The sequence below is a fragment of the Muntiacus reevesi genome, chromosome 3 (assembly GCF_963930625.1).
Source record: "Muntiacus reevesi chromosome 3, mMunRee1.1, whole genome shotgun sequence".
Taxonomy (NCBI): Eukaryota; Metazoa; Chordata; class Mammalia; order Artiodactyla; family Cervidae; genus Muntiacus; species Muntiacus reevesi.
The window spans coordinates 158314027-158334190 of NC_089251.1; the positions used below are offsets into that span (position 1 = coordinate 158314027).

The following is a 20164-nucleotide window of genomic DNA, read 5'->3' on the forward strand; positions in this document are numbered from 1 at the left end:
GGCATCATCGACTCAATGAACATGAGTTTGGGTAAACTCTGGGAGCTGGTGATGGACAGGGAGGCCTGGCGTGCTGCGATTCATGGGGTCTCAAAGGGTCAGACATAGCTGAGCGACTGGACTGAACTGAACTGAGACTGTCACGCATTGCAGAGGACCCTGAGGAGACTGTAGTTTCACTCACAAGGTAAATACGAGTGGGCATTATCTAGGGTGGGATGTGGGGAGGGGATGGAGGGAGTGGAGCATGTTAGGAGACACTGTGGCTGAGGAAGGACAAGGCCAGTGTTATCAGGGCAAAGCCAGGACCTCTGGAATGGATGTGCACAGTGAGCTAGTCCATACAGCGGGTGAGGCCTGAGCAGACTAAGAATTCTGATGCTCATTCAGAGATGAATGGGGAGGACTTCTTTGGGGTCCAGTGATTAAAACTCCATGTTCACAATGCAGGAAGCACAGGTTCGACCCCTGGTCAGGGAACTTCCACTTGCTGGCAAGAAAAACTGTCCTGCAAAACGCTGAAGCTGCTTGCATGAGAAAGCAGCATCAGCGTTTTGCAGGACAGTTGATAGGATGACTCATTTCCCCCTTTATTTCTAGGAATTTCCATGAACCTCCAATCCTTTGGCCACCTGATGCAAAGAGCCAACTTATTGGAAAAGACCCTGATGCTAGCAAAGATTGAGGACAGGAGGAGAAGGGGACGACAGAGGATGAGATGGTTGGATGGCATCACCAACTCGATGGACATGAGTTTGAGCAAGCTCCAGGAGTTGGTGATGGACAGGGAGGCCTGGTGTACTGCAGTTCATGGGGTCGCAAATAGTCAGACATAAGGGAGCAACTGAACAACAATGACCAGTGGTTAAAACTTTGTTTCCATTGCAGGGGCCAAGGGTTCAATTCCTGATTGGGAAACTAAGATCCCAATTGCCACACAGCTGGAAAACAAAACAAAACAATAACAACAGCAAACAAAGATCAACCAGAAGGCCCATAAAGTTCTTCCAGGGGAGTGACCTGATTAGATCCACACCTAACTCTAGAGCCAGTGTTGTCAAATTCGTGGGCCTGACACAGTGAGGTCAAACAAACCCAAACACGGGAGTTTGGAACAGAGAAATGTTTATTGCAGAACCAAGAAAGGAGAACAGGTTTTTGGCTTGTGCTCAAAACCCCCAAACTCTCCAGTGGTTTTTGAAGAAGAATTTTTACAGGCAAATGTATAGACTTCAGAGTGTGTGAGTTCTTCTCTTTGGTTGTTGGTGAGGTAACAGGGTTGTGCACCAAGGATTGTGTGCTCCGCCTGAAGTTACCATCCTCCACCTGGGTGGGGGCCTTAATTCCTGCAGAAGATATATCAGTATATATTTATCTCCCTTGAGGCAGGGCTCGCCGCCCTTCTGTTTCTTGACTGCTTTCCCTTTGTTTCTGCACTCCTTTAGTTCCCTGGTGACTGCTTGAATTTGCCCTTTGGAGCTGAGAGAAGGTTTAGGAGGCTGGAGCTTTAGCTACAAGCAAGAAATGGGAGTCATGGAAACATTATTGTGGCTGGGAGGGCCTCCCACGGTCCTGCGTGGTTTGACCACTTCTTGGCAGCAGAGTGGAGAGAGAAGATGGACGGAGCCAGAAGACCGGGGCCCAAGCACTGTTTGCGGTTAGGAGGTCACCGGCGATCTTTGAGGATGTAGCTCCTGAGGACACAGGGGCAGGAAGGTGGACTAAAGGCCTGGGCTGCAGGTGGCAGAGGCGGGAAGGTCGTCGTTTGGAGTCTGCTGCCCCCTCTGCCGCCTCCCTGCCTGCCTCCTCCCTCCATCGCCCACTGACTTGAGCACTGCCTTGTAGATCTTCACCTCCCAGGTTGTTAGGACTAACGACGCTGGCTGGCTGGCTGGTGGTGGGTGCACAGTCACAGCCTTGATTTTCTATTTGTCTGATCTCAAGGAAGGCTGATGGTCTTGATGGCAAGCTCGGCTCCGAAGGTCCTGCTCTTTCGTGTCCCAGAAGAGTTGCAAACGGTGGAGACCATGGCAAAGGGGCAGAGACAAATGCAATCGAGTGCGGTTACCCAGGGGTGCCCTGTGCGGTCTTGGCGCTGCACAGACAGGACTGTCTGGGGTTCAGGGGCTGCCCCTAAGGGGCCCCACATTGCTGTCTCCGCACGCCTGTCACATACCTTGACGGACTGGCCACCGGGCCCCGAAAGCCCGGGCTCCCGGGCAGCTAGACGCGGAGCCGGGGCTCCCAGGACGTCAGAGAAGGCGGCTTTCAAGTCGACCTCCCGGGTCTCGGCCGAAGGCAGGCAGGAACTAGCCCGAAAGTGAAGCGCAGTCAAAGAGCCTAGGGGGAAGACGGACAGGCCGGGGGCGGGGCGTGTCCTCTGGGCGGGGCGTGTCCTCCAGAGGGGCGTGGCGTGTCCTCCAGAGGGGCGTGGCGTCGGGCTGCTCCAGGGCTTCTCGCCAGCCCGGCGCCCGCCTGTCACCCAGGGGCGTGGCCGAAGCGGGGGCGTGGCCGAGGCTGGGGGCGTGTCCCGGGGCGGGGGCGTGGCGTCGGGGCAGCGGGGCGGAAACGCGCTGGTCTAGGCTCCCGCTGCCGGGTTCGCGGCGCAGCGAGGGTCGCGGTGCGAGCGGGCCGGCCGTCGTGCTCGTCTAGCGGACCTGGTGAGGCGGCAGGGCCTCGGGGCTCCGGGTGGTCGGTGGGCGGGGTGCGAGCCCACTGTGCTGCCGGGATCTGGGCTCCCGGGCCTCCGGGCCTCCGCAGGGCGCCCGGGGGCGGGCCGTGGCTAGCCGCGCTGCTCGCCGGCCGCTGGCCCGGCGCACGGTCAGCTTAGCGACGTCTGTTCCTTTTTCAGGGAAGCGCAGGGCCTGGCGCCGGACGCGGCCTAGCGCCCACGGGAGTCTGAGTCTTGGCGACCCCGCGGGGCCCTCCCCGGTGCGGCGGATGACTTCCCCGGCCTTCCTGGGCGCCCTGTGCCTGGCGCTGAGCTGCTTGGGCAGCGCGCGCGGGCTCGGGAGGAGGTGAGCCGCCAGAGGGGTGCGGGGCGCGGGGCTGCGGGGGAGCGGGGGGATAGGCGGGGTGGGCGGACATGGGTGCCCGAGCTTCGGGGTGGCTCCGGGGCGGCGCGCGCGGGCTCTGGAGGAGGTGAGCTGCCGGAGGGGCGCGGGGCGCGGGTCTCCGGGGGGACAAGGGTGGACCCGGGCGCCCGAACCTGCGAGCGGCTCTAGGGACCGCGCGCGCGCATTCCGTCCAGGGTCGGTGCGATCCTGGTGAAGTGGTGGCGGTTCCTTTTTCCTAGTTTCTTTCTGTCGTCCTCCCTCCCCTCCGCCTCGTTCCCTCTTTCCGTTTTCCTATGCAACTGACGAATTAGGGGTAAACAGGGGGTCTGGGAGAGGATTCGCTTTATACTTCTGTAGAGGAGACAGAGATCTGAGTTCAGTTCAGTTCAGTCGTTCAGTCGTGTCCAACTCTTTGCGACCCCAGGAACCGCAGCACGCCAGGCCTCCCTGTCCATCACCAACTCCCGGAGTTCACCCAAACTCATGTCCATCGAGTCGGTGATGCCATCCAGCCATCTCATCCTCTGTCGTCCCCTTCTCCTCCTGCCCCCAGTCCCTCCCAGCATCAGGGTCTTTTCCAATGAGTCAACTCTTCGCATGAGGTGGCCAAAGTATTGGAGTTTCAGCTTCAACATCAGTCCTTCCAGTGAACACCCAGGACTGATCTCCTTTGGGATGGACTGGTTGGGTCTCCTTGCAGTCCAAGGGACTCTCAAGAGTCTTCTCCAACACCACAGTTCAAAAACATCAATTCTTCGGTGCTCAGCTTTCTTTACAGTCTCTCACATCCATACATGACCACTGGAAAAACCATAGCCTTGACCAGACGGACCTTTGTTGGCAAAGTAATGTCTCTGCTTTTTAATATGCTGTCTAGGTTGGTCATAACCTTCCTTCCAAGGAGTAAGCGTCTTTTAATTTCATGGCTGCAGTCACCATTTGCAATGATTTTGGAGCCCAGAAAAATAAAGTCTGCCACTGTTTCTACTGTTTCCCCATCTATTTGCCATGAAGTGATGGGACTGGATGCCGTGATCTTAGTTTTCTGAATGTTGAGCTTTAAGCCAACTTTTTCACTCTCCTCTTTGACTTTCATCAAGAGGCTCTTTGGTTCTTCTTCACTTTCTGCCATAAGGGTGGCATATTTTATCTGGGTAACGATCTTGTTAATAGAAGGCATTCATACTTCACTTGTAGGCATGGGAAAAGTTCGGTTTTCCTTTCTAATGAACCATCGTTGTTGTTTTATCATTTACTTTAAAAGGTAACATTAAATTTCAGTTTTCCCAGAAAGTGTTATTTTCTGAAAATGGGCTGCATTAAATAACTAAGCATTGCCCTCAAGTAAAAAGTGTATCACCAGAGAGGTAGTGTGGTGTGCGGATTGAGTGTGAACTGCTAGCTCAGATCCAGATGTGTGATCCAGAGCCCTCCACTAAGGTCGTTCAACCCTGTCCCCAGAGTGACGGCACCTGCCTGCTAGCACTGATGCCTGGAGGCATCAGTTAAAGCATAGAGCGTGCTCCGAGCCATGCCTGGCCTACAGTGGTCAGTGCAGCCGGCCCTTCCATAGGGATCTGCAAGTTGCAAACTTCCAAAGATGCAAACATGTGTTCACATGTCCAGTTACGTAAGTTAGTCCACGTGTCTGGCATACTTGTCATGAGCAACTGAAATAATTGGCGAGTGAGGCAGGGGTTCGAGAACACGAGATCACCCTCGTGTTCACAAGGTCACTCAGAGCCTGAGGGCCTCATGGGTCAGCAGGGTTTTCCCAGGCCCTCTGCCTCTGCTTGGGAGGCCTTTCTCTCTACAGCGCAGTCAGCGTCTCCACGGATTTGAGAGGATCTTTCTCTTACACTCACAGCACTCTTTCACCAGGGTGGTACATGGTAATTGTATTACAGATGTTGTTGAGTGTTGAGTTTTATTGTAAACTCCATGCTGTTGGTCTAGTTTTCCTGGCCTCTGCCCACTCTTCCAGCCTCGGTTTCCCCCTTTGTGAAATAAAGTTTTCATACCTAGGGGGAAAAAAACACTTCTGACGCTTCTCCTGGCTCTAGTGCTCATGCATTCCTTTTTCTCTTGAACTGAGCATTTGCTCATTAGCTCAGTCTGAGAAAAGTTTTCAAATATTGTGAATTCTCTGCTTTTTAAACAGTACTCAATTATTTACAGAACCATTATGTAAGAACTTATTTCTGTTTGGCTTTTGCTGTTTCTAAAATTTCATCTATCCTAATAAAATAAAATTTCATCTATCCTGAATGACATGCCTGCTTGAGTTATATGCCCTGTTGCTACTGATGTTTTCCATCTGGAAAGTGAGTGTTTTCACAAGCCAGCCTTTCTGCCCCCATCTCTGTGTGTGCCAAGCCTTGCCAGCCTGGTGGAAGGGCTTCTGCTGAGGGATGTGTGTGAATGCTGCTCCACAGCCCCTTATGGAACGTCTCAGGGTCAGATGGGTTTCATGGGGACATTGGAAGAAGCCCCTAGGATCCCATGTCACGCATCCTGCAGAGAACAAGATCCCAGCGGCTGGGGTGGCACCAAGCCCTGTGCTGCTCTGGGTGCTGTTCTGTGGCCCGGTGAGCTGTAGGGACCTTTGTGTTTCCAGGCTTGTGGGTGTCACATGTGCTGCTAAGGGCTCATTGGTCTGTGTCTGCACCGCCTGCGCCTCTGAGGAGAAAGGGGCTTTCTGACCAGTCCTTCACTGCAGAGCCTTCCGGGCTGCCTGGTCCAGAATCCCAACCCCGTCCCCGCCTGCCAGGCTTCCCAGGGGGCGCGGTGGTGAACAGTCTTCTTGCCAGTGGGGGAGGTGCAAGAGATGTGGGTCCGATTCCTGGGTCGGGAAGATCCCCTGGAGAAGGAAATGGCAACCCACTCCAGCTTTCTTGCCTGGAGCATCCCGTGGACAGAGGAGCCTGGTGGGCTACAGTCCATGGGGTCGCAGAGTCGGACACGACCGAGCCCGCAGCATGCACCCCACCGGACAGGCCTGTCCTCCTCCTCAGTTACAGTGGTTACTGCTTGTCCCCGGGCGATGCCGTGTGTGTTTGCTGTCACCTTACTCATCGTCGCCCTCACTGCTGGTGCCCTGAGAGAGAGGAAGGACTCGGCCCCCCGTCCTCTCAGAGACCCCTGCCCACCCACAGCAGCGCCTGGGGACTCGGGCCCCGCCCCGCGGCAGCGCCTGGGGACCCGGACCCCTCCCCACCCACAGCAGCGCCTGGGGACCCGGGCCCTGCCCCGCGGCAGCGCCTGGGGACCCGGACCCCTCCCCACCCACAGCAGTGCCTGGGGACCTGGACCCCTCCCCGCAGCAACGCCTAACCTGTAGCCGGCCCTCAGTGTTGATTGGATGATCAATGGATGAATCACTTTCTGTAACTCAGGTTACAGAGCAAGCCCCTTGTGTTTTCGCAGTGACCACCTTGAATGGGGCAAGCTAATCATGGTTCACCACTGGCCTGCGACCGTGTGCCAGGTGAGTTCTGCGGGGACCAGTGACGCCCATGGAGAGGAGGTCCCGTGCAGGCTCCTCCCCAGCGCCTCTCACTGACCGAGCCCCCGGCCTGCCCACCCCTCGAGGCTGAGCCCTCCCATGCTGAGACCATGCCTCCAGGAGGCCCTGCGTGAGGGGCCAGGGGCCCTGCCCCGAGAGCCAGGTGGGCATCACAGGTGCCAGCGCAGGTCTGTCCTCTGCTCAGGGCCCCTTGGGTTCACGCCCCCTTGGAAAGCTGCACCTTGACCCCAGGTCCCCCCTACATCAAAGGCTCATCCAAGACGCTGGGTGAAGAGCTGGGGTAGAAAAGCCCCCGTGGGCGCTTGGCTTTGCCCTCCCCTACCTCGCACTGTGGGAAAGCCTGCCCGCTTTGGACTGTGTTTCCTTGGGGATGGGAGCAGGGCCCTGCTGGTCATCCTGCCCTCTGCCCCCTAGTCTGAGCCTCCTGACGTCAGACATTGCCGTCACCTAAACCAGGCCTGCCCTCATTTCCAGACCAACCATACAGAGAAGCGGCTCCCCGCGTCAGAGGGGATTTAAGCAGGAAGGCTTGGTGGGGAGCCGGATGCCTCTCCAGACCCGATGTGTACTGTTCCCTGGCTTGCTCACTGCGGCCACTGGGCCCAGGTTCTGGCCCACTGCCTGATGGTCGGGCTGTATTTCTTAATGGTTATTTATTTAGGTAAAGATCCGTTTTAGCGAAACAATTTGGAGGTTCCTGTAAAGTGTTACACTGAAGATTTTTTAGCTCCTTGAGTTAATTATTTTACTCTCATCCTGCATTTTTGTTGGCCTCAGATTTTCAGTACTTACTATTGCACTATTGCATTTGAACCTGGTGCCTGAACAGATTTGAATATGACTGGGTGTCATGCCACCCTCTGGCTCTCATTTTTTGATTGCATGACAAGAAAATTATTCATGGGTAAGTATGAGTGGATCCATCAGATAGACTTAATTTTCAAGCACATAAAGAAAACAAAAATAGCTGTTAAATTCTGTTTTCCGAATTTTTGGTTCACCCTCTTCAAATAAACATCCAGCCCCCGCCCCTGAGGTACCCTTATGAACATTGCTTGTCGTAAATTACCACAGAATTTATTTTGTGTTAGGCCTGCTTTGGATTCCATTGATGTTTGTCAAAAGAAAGGAAGGTTGCTGAGTGTATTTAATAAACAAGAAACCACTTGTCTCCTGTCTTTTCTTCATAGGAAGTTCGGGGCCACTGCAAAGACCCTCCGAATTACTGGACGATACACGGATTATGGCAAGTACTTCCTGCATTTAAAACTTCAGCAACCCCAGAAGCTGGCTAATCTGGGGTTCTGGCTTGAGTCTGTCCAGACGTGTATGCTGGTGATTTCTGTTAGGAGTTTACTTAGCAGGCCAGAAGCTTGTTGAGAAGCATCTTTAGTCTTTCTAACATGACCTGCCTTCTGTTGTCCTTGAGTTCCGTTTTGGTAGAACGATAACAGTCTAGTTTAAATATGCATTTAAGGGTTCTGGGTACATTTTCGATCACTGAGTTTTAATATTCTCATTTTCTTCTTTTGGAGTCAATAAGAAAATGCATAACAATAAATGTATGTACATTACACACATGTGATTTGTATCTATAGTATACATACTTCACAGACACCGATATTTATTCTTCTGGTTTTGCCTGCAGTTTGTTTAGTTTGTTTTTTGTGGTGTGTGCATGTATTCATGATGTTAAACTGTTTGTTCGTTTGTCCGGAGGGATCGACTGGGTCTCCCTCCTCCCTTGAGAGGGGGCAGTCCTGGCTCCTGCTGGCGCTCGTGCCCCTCAGGGACGGGGTCAGTGGAAAGCTGGTTAAACAGGGGCCTGAGGACCGGGCCTCATCCCACCTCTGGTTTTCTGTGACTTCACTGGTGCCCTCAGCCGCCCTCCAGCTGGAGGGACGGCACCCAACTCTGGGGAGCTGGGCTAGTTTCGGGGGCTGAGCCAGGCTTGTCCACCCTGGAGAAAGCAGGTTTGGTCCCCCGTGATCTAAGCCGCCCGTGGAGATGGAGCGTTGACCCATCCAGAATTGGGCGCGTGAGGACAGAATCACATGCGCAAGTGGAGGGACACGTGCTCTGTGCTAGAACATCCGGCAGCCAACCTTGGGTCGTCACCAGGCACATCCTGAGCAGGACACGTACCTGGTGTTCATGATCCTCACTCATCACCTGTAAAGAGGCGGAACCTCTTGTTGTTCTCATGCTGTGCTTGTTGAACGGAGATTTGCAAGTAACTCACAAAGTGTTGGTTGCTCACTTGTGTCCACTCTTTGCGACCCTGCAGACCGTAGCCCGCCAGGCTCCTCTGTCCATGGGACTCTCCAGGCAAGGACACTGGAGTGGGTTGCCATGGCCTTCTCCAGGGGATCTCCCCAATCCAGTGATCGAACCTGGGTCTCCTGCATTGCAGACATCTCCACCGACCCGGCTCTGGGTCGCCCCCTACTGGCTGTCTGGTTGCTCCTGTGCTGGAGAGCCTGTTTGCACGGAGGCTGAAGTTTTGAACACCCTTCCGCTTTGGAGGGAACTCCAGTGTGCCGGCTTGTGGCCGAGTGTGACTCACCCCTTTCATTTTCTCCAGACCACAACTCGAGTGTTTTCGCATGCCATTTGGAACCAGCCCGACCAAGACTAATTTCTCTTTATTTTTTCACCTCTAATTTCAAGGCCCGATAAAAGTGAAGCATGTAACCGATCCTGGCCCTTTAATCCACAGGAGATCAAGGTACTGACTTTAGTAATGTTCCCACCGCAGATTCCCTCCTCCTCTAGGTGTGCCCTCAAAGCCGTGGTTAAAGTGTGTTCACCAGCGCTTACGGGTATCTAAAGCAGCCCCACGGGTTAAGTATGGTCTGTGTTTCAGTAAGTTCTCCTCTGCCCTGGGCCCGATGGGCTTCGGCGACTGTGTGAGGGGCGGCAGGGGTGCTCAGGCCGGCCCTGGGTCTGGCCCACGGCCCATGTTTCTAGTCTGGGACCCCTGCCCACTGGGCATGAGCTCAGGTGTGTGTACTGGCCTGGCTTGTGGCCCCCAGAGTGTCCTTTCTGGCTGTGGGTGGGTTTCTCCATGGGGCCAGTGAGCAGGGAAGGGGGGATGGGTCTTTCCAGGACAAAGACTTGTATTGCAGAGTAACTCCGGGCCCTGGGGTTACGAGAGCTGGTAGCAGCCACACACACACGCACACGCACACACATGTGAGTGCAGCTTTCCACGGGGTGCTGACACCCCCTCGTGCGTGATGGTCTACTGTCAGGGACTCGTGACTGCGTCCCTGGACTTAGCGGGCGGGTCTGCGAGTTCCTGAGACCTCTCTGAAACATGGGGCAGACTTGGGATTTGCCAGAACTGTGGGCCCTTCCCAGGACTGCACGGCCCCCAGAAGGACGAGGTATCACGTCCAAACCAGTCACAGGTTCTCGTGCCAGCAGAGCCTCGGGCACTGTGCTGGGGGCCGGGGGCCGGGGCAGAACTAGGCGCGGCCTCCGACCCACCCTGCCTGCAGCCGGGAGCCAGGACAGACGTCCCCTCTGGGTGCCTGGAGGGGAGGGTAGTCAGAGCTGAGGACAGTGGGCCTGGGCCCAGCTCTCCCGAGGAGGTGGTGGTGAGCTGGAATCCAGCTTAACCAGAGACAGGAGCGGCAGCAGCGCGTGCAAAGGCCCGGGGTAGGACAGCTTTGGAGCAGCCGGGAGGAAGCCAATGTGCTGGGGGTGAGCCGTGGGCCCGGGCAGTGCTCCTCAGAGTCCTGTGTGCTGGTTAAGGCTGTGTGTCTGAGTGAAGATGCAGACATAGTCTTGGGAACATTCAAGCTGGAGAGAAGGAAGCCAGTATCCTGGCTTGATACGTTTTTTCCTAATGCTGAATAGTACTGCATTGTATGGGTGGACATGATTTGTCTAGCCATTCACCCGTCAGAGCTTATATTTTCACATATGCTTTCACGATTCCCCAGACTTCACATTTAGGTGTGTCTTAAGAAACATGTCATGCAAAATAAACTGAGCCCTTTCACTCACCTGAGTGTTATTAACGCACAGAGCTCAGTTTTGTTCTTTTTTAATGTGTTCGTTTGTCAGATCCGCCTTCTAGGTTTGAGTTGTCAGGCCTCACGTGGACTTATTACCAGTGCTGTCTTTACGTGCAGGACCTTTTGCCAGACATGAAGAGGTACTGGCCCGATCTGCTCCATCCGTCCAACTGCAGCCTCCAGTTCTGGTGAGTCTGAGTTCCCAGGCCCGTCTCGGGCCCCAGAGCCCAGGTGTGAGGCGGGACCGCGGGAGCAGGGGTGACGGAGGGCCTGGCTCCTGAGGCTGTGGAGCTGCGCCCTCCCTGGAGCGGTCCTCCAGTGGATAAAAAATGAGGGCTAGCAGAAGTGACTTTGTAAACTTGCTTTTTAATCCATCATATCTTTCATTCTGTGTTCGTGCTAAGTCACTTCCATGGTGTCTGACTCTTTGTGACTCTATGGACTGTCGCCCGCCAGGCTCCTCTGTCCATGGGATTCTCTAGGCAAGAATACTGGAGTGGGTTGCTATGCCCTTCTCCAGGGCATCTTCTGGACCCAGAGGTTAAACCCGAGTCTCCTGCACTGGCAGGTGGATTCTTTACCACTGATGCCGCTTGGAAAGCCCTCCCTCACTGCAGGATGGCGATTTATAATTCATGTCACAGTGAATCAGGTTTTGGCCAAAGTGATTCACTTAACTTGGAAGTATATGTGTGTAGACTCTTCAGGAGGAGTTAAATTTGGAGAAAAGCTTTTTGAAGCAAAGCAGAGTGACAATAACATTTGTCCTCCTGGTTCGTGGGTGCTCGGTTTGCGAGTTCCCTCGAGGGTGTGTGGCTGGGAGGTGGTTCACTCACGGCTCTGGGTCCGGAGGCTGTAAAGGTTTGGGAGACGAATAGTCCACGTCTCCAGTGCTGGCTCCGAGCAACCTGAGGTCTGGAAAGTGGTTTTAGAACAGACAGTGACCTACGTGAGTTGAAATAATGAAAAACAATAAAAGAAAAACTTTTAGCACTTCACAGTATACTTAAAAATAAAAACTCTTTGATGACTAAGTAAACAGAAGAGATTTCAGTAGTTAGAATATTCCAGATAGAATCAGTCAGGTTTTTGCCAAAGCTTAAAAATATACCACTAAACATACACAAAGCATCTCCCCAGATGGCACAGTGGTAACGAATCTGCCTGCCAATGCAGGAAGAAAAAGAGACACAGGTTTGATCCCTGGGTCGGGAAGATCCCCTGGAGGAGAGCTTGGCAACCCACTCCAGTATTCTTGCCTGGAGAGTCCCATGGACAGAGGAGCCTGGCGGGCTACGGTCCACGGGGTCGCAAAGGGTCGGACACGACTGAGCGACTGCACACACCCAAACATACACAAAGATGGCCTTCCGTGGGATGAGTCCTTCAACGTCTAATGAGATGGTGTGGGCAGAACACACACTCGGCTTTGTGTTCTGATGAGGGCAAAATGACTCGCCTTTCAGGTTGGGTGCTTAAATGACGCACTTAGAAACTTGTTCTAAATGAAAAAGGTAGCGTTCATGCCTTTGGATGTGGAGATGGTGCTCACGCGGCCGGGTGCTTACCGGCTCCCTGGTTATTGCCCGTGGGTAGCTGTCATCCAGGTCGCCTTACTGTTTGGATAAAGTGTCTGTGGAGGTGTCCCGGCCTCTCCTGTCCTTAAGGGGGAGGCTCATGGCAGAAAACTTTTCTCTTTAATCTCAAATGGGAATCACGGATGCAAAGGAGAGGGTCCTGGTATCACTTGGTGCTCAAGATAGTTCCCTAAGATTAAATCTGTTCATAAGACCAGCCATCCTGAATAATACTGTGTACACAACCGTCTGCAAAATAGGGGTGTTACTGGTTTCTGATTCTTGTAAGAAAAAGAAGGGCTTCGCAGGAGGTTAAGTGGTAAAGAATCAGCCTGCAATGCACGAGACGTGGGCTCAACCCCTGGGTTGGGAAGACCCCGTGGAGGAGGAAATGGCAGCCCACTCCAGGATTCTTGCCTGGAGGATCCCATGGACAGAGGAGCCTGGTGGGCTCCCATCCATGGGATTGCAAAGAGTTGGACATGGCTGAGCATCTAAACAACAAGAAAAAGAATGAGAATTTGGTTATCTCTAACATCTGTTGAGTTAACTCGCTCTAGGAACAACAGTGGACGTTTCTTGACTATCACTTGCTAGGAGCTGTTTGGGCGTGTGTGACTGCTTCCGCCCCTGACTTCTCCAGCTCCTTCTGTGGGAGATTCTAGAATGACTGTCCCTGTTGTGCAGAAACTGAGGCCCCCGTAATTCAGTTTCACGTTTAGCTAGTTGAAGAGTCTCCTTTTTCTACTTCATAGAACTTAGAAAGTTAAGAAATAATTCACCATGGGTGCTATTGTAGATGAAGAAAGTTGATTATTCATCTGTTTCTAATCTCTCCTCATGGTTTTCTTGTGGCTCAGCTCATAAAGAATCCACCTGCAATGCAGGAGACCCTGGTTTGATTCCTGGGTCAGGAAGATCTGCTGCAGAAGGGATACCCACTCCAGTATTCTCTCCTGGAGAATTCCATGGACTGTATAGTCCATGGGGTTGTAAAGAGTCAGAGCGACTTTCACCTTCACTTTTCTCTTTCATGGTTTTCCTGGGTCCGGGCGACTGGTAACTCACAGCCATTGCCCCCAGTCAGGACTACTCCCTGGTGATGCTACCAAAAGATCAGTGCGCGTTTAGGCTGTTTCTGTGAGAATGCATGTGGGTGCCTGCTGAGTACTTGAGTGACTGTCTTTATTAAATCTTCGTGAATTAATCATTGATAAAGCCGATGCCCGTTTGGTTTTTCCATGCTAACCCTGGTTAGCCTCTGAATTGACAAGTTGTCAATCATTCTAAAGGCGGGTGTGATCCGTATTTGGCAGTTGATTGGTTGGCAGCATGGGGCATGGGAAGGGCCCTGAGTGTGGGTCGAGGCAGGCCGGGGTCGCCTGGCTGGGCAGCTGTGAAGCCGGGCTGCTCACTGGCCCCCGTGAGCCTGGGGTCCCCGCTTCTAAACCAGCAATAATATTTTCACTTTGCAGCGTTGTGACACCCAGGTGAAGAATGGGTAAACATTTTCCAAAATTTGTTGCTTGCATGCATGCTCAGTCGTGTCCAACTCTTTTTCGACCCCATGGCCTGTAGCCCACCTGTCGTCTGTCCATGGGATTCTCCAGGCAAGAACACTAGAGTGGGTCACCATTTCCTTCTCCAGGGGATCTTCTCGGCCCAGGGGTCGAACCCACGTCTCCTGCACTGGGAGGTGGATTCTTTACCACTATGCCACCTGGTTTAATCTTCGATAAAACGCAAGCAGTTATTATCAGCGGTGGTGATTTTCTTCAGTACAAATCGCTGCTTGTTTGCGGGCATCTGGCTGGGCTGTTGCTTTTGTGCAGGCGTCTCTGTAGATGATGTCAGGATCTGGCCTCAGGGCATCCTGGTGATGAGTGAGCCTGCCTTTTCTCACCAGTGGCTGAGGAGTGGCCGTCCAGCCACGCCCATCAAGTCCCTTGCTGTCCAGCGGGGGCTCCCCGGGAGGACACCCAGAGCCATGTGATCCTGTGAAGCCTGAACGACGGCGTTCGCTTCTTTCTCAGTTGGATTTGTTGTTAATCGCAGAGGCGATTGGAGCTGCCTGGCGGAGGAAGGCCTGAAGGAAACTGATGGGGGCTGGTGGTGCTCAGCTGGGTCCGGCGGGGCCTGGGGCCTGTGCCGAGAGGAGGGCGTCTGTCCTTCCTGCTTTGTGAGAACGACAGTCTGCCTCCCACCCGGATGCCCTGCACGAGGGGCCATGCGGTGGTTTACTGGGAGGCGGTGTCACCCTTTTAACCAGAGTTTTTTTAACACACCGTTACAGGAGCCACGAGTGGAAGAAGCACGGGACCTGTGCCGCCCAGCTGGACGCCCTCAATTCCCAGTGGAAGTACTTCAGCAAGAGTCTGGATCTGTATAAGGAGCTGGCCCTGAGCAGGTGGGAGACCCAGGCCTGTAGTTGGCCTCGCCTCCCGCGCCCCACGCTCCCAGTTCACCGCACACCCACACCCGAGTCCTGGGGGTGAGCGGGGCCGCGAGTTGTCCGGCACAGCATCCCTGACTTGGGTACCACGGTCCCGGGAACCAGGCAGCTGAGTCGTCCTGAGGAGCACCCACCTCCCACGAGCCTTTCCAGACCCCTGGGGCCTGACTGCATGCAGCGGGCTCAGAGACTGAGGGGCTCATCACGCAGGTCCTGGGAGAAGTAGCCCGCGCGGAAGACCCCCGGGCACCTCCCTCTTATCAGACTCCGGGGAGGAAGGCGCCCTCGGTTCACCAGCATAGACCTCACCATCCTGGTTCACAGGCAGCGTGAGTCCAGCCGACTCTGCAGCCCAGGTTTTATTGAATCCAGCAGGAAAAGGAGAATACGTGGTCATGCTGAAAGTTTTAAAGTCAAATATTTGCATAATTCATCCCTTCAGCCTGCAACCACTTACTAAGGACCTCCTGGTTACCCTTCCTGAATCTGCGTGGCTTTCCATAGACACTTGCAAGTGCAGAGTTGCGGAATTCTGGGATTCCTGGAGCATTAGCCAGGCCCACGGGGGTGGACCGGCTGAGTCTTGTTCTCCCCGGAGTGCGTTCCCTGGGGTCTGCCGAGGAAAGACGCTCCTGCCCACCGAATGTCTGATGGGGACTATGTAGATAGCTGTGGGGAAGTCATATTGTCTCCTAGCTTCTCCACGGAAAATCTAAAATCTCGGTGCTCACAAAATTAAAGCTAAGGAGTCAAAACAAGTCCTTTCTATTTTCCTCTGTGTTATAAACCACTGGGCTTCCCAGGTAACACCGTCGTAGGGGACCCACCTGCCAATGCAGGAGACACAAGAGATGGAGGTTCAATCCCTGGGTCAGGAAGATCTCCTGGAGGAGGGCATGGAAAGCCACTCCAGTATTCTTGCCTGGAGAATCTCACGGACAGAGGAGCCTGGAGGGCTACAGTCCTTGGGGTCGCAAAGAGCTGGTTAAAACCACGTGCTTTAGAAAGTGATTCAAGGCATTGAACGTACTTTTAAAGATTGATCTAATTTGGAGTTGTTAGGATGAGCCTAGAATCCAGAACCAGTTGCTCGCTGTCCTTGAGGACAGGCGTGGCGGATAGGAGGTCACGTGGTGCCTCCTCCCGTGGGTGGCAGCCACCCGGACCGACGCTGAGGTTCCGGTGCTGGAAAGGGGCCCAGATGAGGCGCTCGTGTGCCCACGGCAAGGGGAGGGCAGGCGGCCTGGGCGCCGCTCCGGTGTCGCCCGTGTCAGCAGACTCACGGCCCCAGGTAGGGAGATTGCATACTTCCCTTTAGGGGGGTCTTCATTTCTACTACGAAATGTGATAGCAACAGGAAAAGAAATCGGACCTTCATTATACCCCCTTTTTTTTTTAATTTTAGCGTGCTCCAAAAATTGGGGATAGAACCATCTACCGATCGCTACTACCAGGTAAGTCTTGCTTCTGGCTTCCTACCAAGTGTGTACCCCCTAACTGGGGATGCCCGGCCCCGACCAGGCGTCATCACCTCAGCCGTGAGCTATCCTCTGGTTTCAAAGAACCCCCACCAGCCCCCTTCCCCCAATTGACTATTACGTTTCTAAAGAGATTTCATTTAAATGTTTTCCTGTATATTTTGTGTAAACTCAAGGCTACTTAAGCATGATTTTGGAGCAGGTTCATAGTTTCCTAGTGAGGAGTGTGTTCCAGGCTCTTAAGAGGCCGGTATTAATAGAATGTGCAGTTGGACAGCACAGTTCTATGAGCCTGAAGAAGGAAAGGAAGATTTGTTTTCGTGATGTAACTGCGCTTTGTTTCAAGATGAAAGTGTAGAGATTGGAACCCGGCGGAGCCTGTTGGCAGGTGGCCCGTACAGAAGGGCTCACCCTGGTGTGAGCGCAGCTGCGGGCGGGCGGCCTGGCCCCCAGGCAGCGGTCATCACCCGCCCGGGCCTGAGGCCTCCGCTCTTAGACCCTTTACAGAGAGAGTCAGCCGACTCCCCCTCCGGAGACAGTTTCCCTATTTGTTCCATATATGAAAGTGAAACACCCGAAAGTCACTGTCTTCAGCCGTTCTGAGTTCCGCTGCCTCGGCGGGTCCCGAACCCTCGTCCTGGCCTCGTGACCGGGTGTGGCTGAGTCAGCACTTCCCCACGGATCTGCCGTTTTCCTCCCTCCGTGGAGAGTAGGGTCGGGCGGGGCAGCGCCCTTCCGGGGGGACTGCAGCTGCCCTCTGTCCATCCGCCCAGCAGGCTGGGCATTTGCAGGCCCTTCAGTTTCACCTGGACTCACATTTACGTGGATAAGGGGAATGTGACGTTCAGAGAACAGACTTCAATTCCAAGCCAGAGCAACAGCCGCAGCGCGTGTTTTCTGAGCCCCTTCCCTGTGCTGGAGGCGCGAGGCGGGCGTCAGCACAGGCAGAGCCTGGCCTCCCGTCTCCTGGCAGGAGAGTTTCTGCTTTTGTACCCGGCACGCAGGCGCAGGATCAGGGCCGAGAGGAGAAGGGAGACCCGCGGAGCGCCGCGTGTGTGGACTCCGGCCTGGAGGGGGATCTGCGGGGGCTGCTCCGTCTCCTTCAGGGCCTGGGCCGGGGCGGCTCATCCCCAGCGTCTCCGAGCTGTGTCCGTGAGCCAGGGGCGCTCTAGGGAGAGCACGCTGCTGTCAGATGTTTGCATCCACGGGAGTGTAAACCGGTGTCACTCCTGACCACGACAGAACTGTTGGTTTCCTCTGCTGACGTTTCACTTCTAATGCAGTTTATCCGATTTCAGGTGTCAGACATCAGAGATGCGCTTGTCAGCGTGTACAAAGTCGTGCCCAAAGTCCAGTGTTTTCTGCTAGAGAAGGTCAGATGTGCTACGCTCTGTCATCCCCTCTGTCTCTACCAAGAAGACACGTGCAGTCTTCTGAGAGCTCGTGCTCACCATGGAGTTCCCAGAGCCAGAGTTGTGTGTGTGTGGGGGGGGGGCTGAGGGTGCGTGCAGGTGTACAAATGCGTGTGTGCACGTGTGTGTGTATGCTTTGAAATAACAGGCTGTTATTTGACATCGTGCTGGGCGGGCTGGTGTTCTGGCAGCTTCTCCCTAACAGGGAGGCTCCTGTTCTGGAAGGCTGCGAGGCAGGGGCGGGGCCCCGTGGGCATATCATGCAGTGTTCACGTGGTTAGTCCTCTCAGCTATCGTTTCCTGTCCAGCTTCCAGATGAGTTGTCATTTCCTCTGTCAGCTGCTGAGGTCTTGAATTCATTTTGAATTCATTTAGCGATAGGGTGCCGTTTACCTGTTTATTGACGGTGATGCAGACGTGGTGTGTGTGGGCGTCTCCGCACGCACCTTTGTCCAAGTGTACATTTCTAAGCTGAAAGTGGGGCTCCTCCCCGGCCACGTCCAGGCTGGCTCAGGGGCGGGGCTGGCGGTGACCACAGCCACCCCTCTGGGCCCTGGCCCCAGTTCAGCGCTGGAGCGTGGGTCCCGCTCCTGGAGCCCTGATTCTAGCTCCGGAGCCCCCTCTTCTGTCTTCTTTGAGCTCCCGTGATGCTCCGACCTGCATTCTGAAGCCTTCGCTCTCCCTTCAGGGCCAGGAGGTGCAGCTCCTCGGGCAGATGGAGCTGTGCTTCTCCAAGGACCTGCAGCTGCTCAACTGCACCCACGCCGGGGAGCCAGCGGCCCGCGGGCCGGGAGCCTGGCCACGCCTGGGCCTGCATGTCTGCGAGGATGGCCCGGTCCTGTACCCTCCGCTCAACCAGACCAAACTCTGATGCCGCGGCTTGTAAATCTCCACTTTGAAAAGCAAGAGGAACTGACAGACCACTGATTTTTAAAAAGCAGCTCTCAGCCGCCTTAACCTGAGCCTGTCCTGTTTGTCCCGCTTTGCACCTTGTGTCTGGGAGTCGAGTTTTGTGGTCCATGTAAAGATGGGGTGAGGAGGGGAACACCGAAAGGGAGGGAACAGCCCCGCCTCTTGGCCGCCTTCTGGTTGGAGTGAAGCTCTGGTTTCCTTTTTCTCTCCTTTGGCAATCTCTGCGACCTCCTAGGAAAATGCGGCAGGCCCGCTTGGAGCCTGGGCCGATGGTGCAGACTCAGGAGAACTCACCCCTGTGTCTCTCAGCTCTGAGGACACGTGGGGGGCTGTCAGGACCAGCCCTCAAGCCGGAGCCCAGGCTGCAAATGGATGGTGGGGGGTCGGTGCTGGAGGGAGTCTCTGCCTCGGGCCTCAGAGCCGTTGGCTCCTGTTCTGGGGTCCCCTGCCAGCGTCTCCCGTGGGGGGCTGGTGCGGGTGGCCCAGTGTCCTCTGCAGGCCCTGGTGCAGGCAGGTGAGATGCTCTGTGTGTGGGGGGGGATCTGGGTGTGTGCCGAGACCCAGCCCACACCCCCGCGTCACAGGTGCCCCCCCCTGCAGACTGAAGTCCCGCAGGGCAGGCCGTCTGGCAGCTCCCCCTTCCTCTCTGGGAAGGCGGCGCCAGAACTGAGGAGGCCCCTGGGGGTGGGTCCGTGTCCCCCGAGGTGCTGCCTGGAGGCGGGCCCCTCCCAGCGATGAAGTGCGTCCAGGTTCAGGCGGCTCTGAACACAGTGACGCTCAGCGATGGACGAAGCTTCGTCCAGAGGGAGCCGAGCGGCGCGTCAGGAATCCGAGCCAGATGTTGGCCCCTCTCTTTGCCTAATGGAGGGAGGGACCACCCTGCTCTCCACGTCCAGGCTGGGGCCACACGCGGCCTCTGCGGGGCTCCCCTGCACGCGGGGGTCACACGGGCCACGGTCTGCCCGCCTCTGTCTCCTGAGTCTCCCTGTTGCCCGGCGGCCAAGGGCATCTGCTTCTCCCTCTGCTCCTCTGCGTCTGGCTCTTCAGCAAAAGGGAAGGAGAGAACGTGACAGAGGTTTCACCTGTGCCCAGGCGGGCCGACGCCTCCTCCGGCAGGGGCCTCACTGGGGCGAACCTCTGCCCCCTGGAGAGACGTTCAAAAGGCGGCTGTCGTTTCTTCTGACTCATTTTGCAAATACACGGCTCAAGGCCAGGGTTTCTACTTCTTTATTTCCGATGAGCTGGTAAATTTAAATAAAGCTTCAACTTCATGTTTGAGTTGAATTTACTTTATAGCTTTGGAGAGTCAAGAAAAGCAGTGGTCTGCTGATACTCCTCAGACACCAGTCTTTCTAAAATCTGCCTGCGTGCTTTTTAATAGGCTATTATTTTTAAAATAAAATATGTTTATTATTATACAGTCTGAGCATTTCTTGAGGGTAAGCTGAAACTTGAGCAGGGTGGTGTAACAATGAAGGGCAGCTGAAGAGGGAAATGAAGCAAAATGTTGACAGTCGTAAGATCTCGGATGTGGACCAAATGGGATAAAATCAGGAGCGGGGTTAGCAGTTCCTAACAGGATCATCGTCTAGTCAATGCTCGTGGCTTTTTGTTAACATTTCTGTGTGGCCTTGAGCACAGTATCAGCAGTGATGACATGGCTGATAACCTGAGTCCAATCCGGTAAGTATCAGGCCACAGGTGACCGGAGAAGGATGGCAGCCTC

The 20164-nt window shown here is 54.8% G+C and overlaps 1 protein-coding gene across 1 annotated transcript; it reads left to right on the plus strand.

Moving 5' to 3' along the window:
- Positions 1-247: 247 nt before the first annotated feature.
- On the plus strand, positions 248-19854 carry RNASET2 (ribonuclease T2). The gene is made up of 12 exons (XM_065928944.1): positions 248-350; positions 2125-2298; positions 2487-2660; positions 2852-3017; positions 6483-6543; positions 7773-7828; positions 9253-9310; positions 10725-10795; positions 14478-14591; positions 16042-16090; positions 17413-17487; positions 18215-19854. Exons 1-12 carry the CDS (start codon positions 248-250, stop codon positions 18395-18397), a joined length of 1284 nt encoding a protein of 427 aa, XP_065785016.1. The 3' UTR covers positions 18398-19854.
- Positions 19855-20164: the final 310 nt, after the last annotated feature.